This window comes from Chrysochloris asiatica, unplaced genomic scaffold (genome assembly GCF_000296735.1).
Source record: "Chrysochloris asiatica unplaced genomic scaffold, ChrAsi1.0 scaffold00193, whole genome shotgun sequence".
Classification (NCBI taxonomy): Eukaryota; Metazoa; Chordata; class Mammalia; order Afrosoricida; family Chrysochloridae; genus Chrysochloris; species Chrysochloris asiatica.
The window spans coordinates 5720628-5725306 of NW_006408711.1; the positions used below are offsets into that span (position 1 = coordinate 5720628).

At 32.1% G+C, this 4679-nt stretch overlaps 1 protein-coding gene across 1 annotated transcript in view; it reads left to right on the top strand.

The window, feature by feature from the left end:
• Positions 1-4193, top strand: part of LOC102823146 (solute carrier organic anion transporter family member 4C1-like) — a 122823-nt gene extending 118630 nt beyond the window's left edge. Inside the window, exons 12-13 of the mRNA XM_006872316.1 lie at positions 2070-2207; positions 4033-4193. Of these exons, the coding sequence (XP_006872378.1) occupies positions 2070-2207; positions 4033-4193 (299 nt within the window). The remainder of the gene's footprint in view (positions 1-2069; positions 2208-4032) is intronic.
• The last annotated feature ends 486 nt before the right edge of the window (positions 4194-4679 follow it).

Genomic DNA, 4679 nt, shown 5'->3' on the forward strand with positions numbered 1-4679 from the left:
TATATAAGAAAATAATGACTTCATTTTCCTTGTATCTGACTGGTTAACTATTGTTTTCAACTCTGTTGCAAATAAAAACTTAACAGAGGGTGTATTGTATTTATTTGTGATCTAAGGTAGTGGCTGTCGAGTGAGTTCTAACTCATAGTGACCTTTGTATAAGGTTTCCGAGGCTGTAAATCTTTATGGGGGCAGAAAGCCTCCTCTTTCTCCCTTGAGTGGCTTGTGGATTCAAACTACTGACCTTGAGGTTAACAACAGAGCATAGCAAAAAATTGCATAGTTGTATATAGTCCTGGTGTGGTGCTGTGGACTAATGAATCAGGCTGCAAAGCCTTTTGAACTGCAAGGTCGGTGGTTCAAGCTCACCAGCTGCTCCTCAGAAACCCTATACAGGGTCGCTATGGGTTGGAACCAACTTGATAGAATTTAACAACAACATACTGATATAAAATCTATTAACAGCATCAATTTTGATAAAATCTTATTTATCATCACTATATTAAAAGCTTTCTGCTTTTATCTCTATTTATGATACTTTTATGTTATATTAGCAATGAAATATGAGTTAAAATATTTCAATAAACACTGTGGTATCGATATTGTGGCTAGGTAAGAATTGATGAAAGAAAGAAACTCTACTAGAGAAATTCCACATGTAGGAAGAATACAAAGAGTGATATATAATAAGCATAATATTAAATGTGTTTTTTTTAAACAAAAATAAAGTTGGAAGGAAGAGTAGAAATCACCGTTCTCAATTTTCAGAGATGTGCATTAAGAGGTGCAGGAGTTTTTCCATATTTCCATAATTAGCAATGAAAATTAGACTAGGAAAAAGAACTCTAAGTCTAGTGCTGTTTGTACTCTATCTTTAGTGAAAGTAAAGAATGAATGTAGCCAAATTTTTTGTCTAACAATAATACATCAAAACATGTATTTGATTTATAAAAATTGAAAATTCCTTCACTATATGGAAGTTTAGTGTCTTGTGGTTTCATTGGGGGAGATGTGTGGGTCAGTAGTACTTCTAGACATATTAGTATGTGTATGTGTATACACATGCACATTTTCATGTACTCACACAAATATATACACACATTACATCATATATTTTTGTGGTTGAGTTGATTCTGACTCAGCAACTCTGCATATATCATGTATAGTTCCGACTTATTCATCAAGAATAATTCTCTTTCATTGTTTGAGTGCAAATTTCAAAGACATTTATTAAAGTAGAAAAACAGTGAATTAAAAATATGTAGTTAACTTATGTCATTGTTAGGTGCCATTGAGTCGGTACCGACTCATAGCGACCCTATGCACAGCAGAGCGACCTTATGCACAGCAGAACGAAACACTGCCCGATCCTGGGCTAACCTCACTATTGTTGCCATGCTTGAGCCCATTGATGCTGCTGCTTGGCCAATCCATCTCATTAGGGTTCTTCCTGTTTTTTCTCTGACCCTCCACCTTACCAAACATGATATCCTTCACCAGCAACTGGTCCCTTCTGACAATATGTCTGAAGTATGAGAGACGAAGTTTGGCCATCCTGGCCTCCAAGAAACACTCTGGCTGCACTTCTAACCACACAGATCTGTTGGTCTTATAGATCCTAGTATATTCTAGAGCTTTTATTAAAATAATCTCTGAAATGTTTAACATGATCTTATTATACAATATAATTTCAGAGTGTTTTGTCTGCTTATATATAGTGCTTTGGCTTGTTCATGAATTTATTAATTTGCATATGAAAAATATATTGTTGTTGTTATGTGCCGAGGAGTTGGTTCAGACTCATAGCGACCCTGTACAGGGTTTCCGAGGCTGTATATCATTACTGGAGCAGAAAGCATCATCTTTCTCCCATGGAACAGTGCTAGTTTGGAACTGCTGGCTGTGAGGTTAGCAACCCAATTTCTAACCATTATGCTACCAGAGCTCCTTATGAAAAAAAAAGAAAAATGCATACCTATGTTTTATTTACACAAAATATGTATATAACTGTGTATATAAAAATTTTTTAAACTGTAATCTTTCTTCATGTGTTTCACATGTTCTTTTAGGCACAATACCTGGACCAATTATATTTGGTACGGTAATTGACAGCACATGTATTCTTTGGGATATTAATGAATGTGGAGTCAAAGGAGCTTGCTGGGTTTATAATAACATAAAGATGGCACATATGCTAGTGGCAATAAGTAAGTGGTAAATTCTTTGTAACTCTAGAGTTAACTAGTAATGTTCATTAAATAATGTTAATAAAACAAATTATTAGCCATGTAATTTCATAGTTATTATGAAATTCTAGGCCATTCTATAATCCTGTAGAAAGCTCAACAGTTGTGAGAGACTTTAAATGTGTTTGAAAAGCTGCCTTAAAAAGAACAAATAATTTTAGAAACTGGATTATATGAAGAAGAAGGTGGCATCAGGATCGGAATAAGACTCATTATCAACCTACAATATACAGATGATACAATCTTGCTTGCTGGAAGCAAAGAGGACTTGAAATACTGATGAAGATCAAAGGCCCTCCAAACTTTGGTTAATAGCCAAACATATAAATTTATTACTATATTAGCATATCTAAACATGCTGCAGTTTAATGTTTCTCTTCAATGTAAAGACAGTGAAAATTGTCACAACTGGACCAATAAATAGCATCATGATAAACAGAGAAAAGTTTGAAGTTATCAAAGACTTCTTTTAGCTTGCATATATAGCCTATGCTCATGGAAACAACAGTCAAGAAATCAATCCTGATGCAAAAGATGTTTAAAATATTGTTCATAGTATTGCTATGAATTGGATCTGGCTTGATGACACCTAACAATAACAATTGATTTAAAATATATTTTATTTAATTCTTTTGTTAAATTTTTTAATTGGTTTGTTTTACTTTTTGAACAAATATATGAAAAATGAGTTATTAATTTTCCTAATCAGTGATTGATGCTTGTGAAGTTCCTCCTATCCCCACCCCAACCCCCAAATAGACACACTTTTATAATTTTTTTCCCAGGGAAAATAAATAATAAAACTAGGACCTATGAGATTAATTTTATAAAATTAGTAATATGTGGATAAATGAACAGTCTGCTTTACAATTACATATTTTTTGAGTAAAATATTAGTAATTAACAAAATGAATCAGCTACTTTATGAGGCTGTTTAATAGTTTGACTAGTACTTAAACAGTGTCTAGAATTAGTTTCTTTCATATGCTGTTGTTGTAAGTGCCAACTAGTTGTTTCCAACTTACAGTGACCCTGTATAGGATTTCTGAGGAGCAACTGGTGGGTTTTAAACCTACACTACCATTCCAGGAAGCAAACACAAAATAATTTGAAAACAAATACAATCTTTGAAGTGAATCCTAAATGTTTCATTTTTGTAGCTAATTAAAAGCAAGTTTGGCTGAATATAGTATGTCCCATACAGGCTTTCCCCCAAGAACTAAAAAGTTTTTATTTTCACTTTTAGAGATATTTTCTATCATATACATTAAAATTTCCACAACTTTTTAGGTTCAAACACAGTATAAATTCTTTTTCTTTATTATTAACTTATAACATGCTAGTGTATTAATAAATTTACGTGCTTGATTATTAACCAAAGGTTGGAGGTTTGAGTCCAGCCAGAGGCTCCTTGGAAGAAATGCCTAGTAACCTCCTTCTGAAAAATCAGCCATTGGGAACCCCACGGAGCAGAATTTTACTCTGATAATCCTGGGACAGACATAAGTCATGGTCACCTCAACTAACAACTTAAAAATATATACATAATCATAATTAAAAATAGAATAGTCATTACACATTTTCATTTTTTAGAAACCAAGTAAATACTAGTTTATTGAATTGTATTCAAATGTTTCATTGAGAAATTTTACTCTACACCTTGATACTTCCTAATTCTTCTAAATAATAAGTTCCTATTCATGAAGAATTTCTTATAATAAGAAACATATAAGAATTTTTAATAATCAAGGGATTTCATGCATATTATTTTTATTTTTATACCTAGGTGTAACTTGTAAAGTTGTCACCATTTTCTTCAATGGACTTGCAGTCTTTCTGTATAAACCACCTTCATCAGGTACAGATGTGTCATTTCAAACTCAAAATTCAGTTGTGAATACTGTTTCAGTAGAATGTGATCGCAACAAAGGAGAAAATGAAGGCTGAATAAGAAGAAACGAGAATATTTTAAATCTGGAAATTTGACTTTCAAGAGTGTACAATTCCATTGCAGCATTATCTACCTAGTATGAACAACTGTAATAAGTAATTGATGTTTTATAATTGAATATATTGCCTGAATATGTATGGGTTTTATTTTGTTTTGCTTTAATATAAGAACTAGACATGTGCGTTCAAAGCACAATAAACACCTCAAAACATGCACATATTCAGTTATTTTTCATTGTCTAGCTTTGAAATCCCCAGCTAGTGACAAACTAAACTTGAAAAAAGCCAGTGATTAATTAAATGTTTACATTCTAAAGGGGCCATGAATATTTCTGTCCCTCTTAAAGCTTGTTTTATTTTATTATTGTCAATAGTGTAAGATTATTTAGCAAATTTATAATATAAAATTTTAAATTAATCAAATTCATATTATAGGGTTCATGAATTATTATTAAAATTCATGAATCTAAAACCAGTTATATA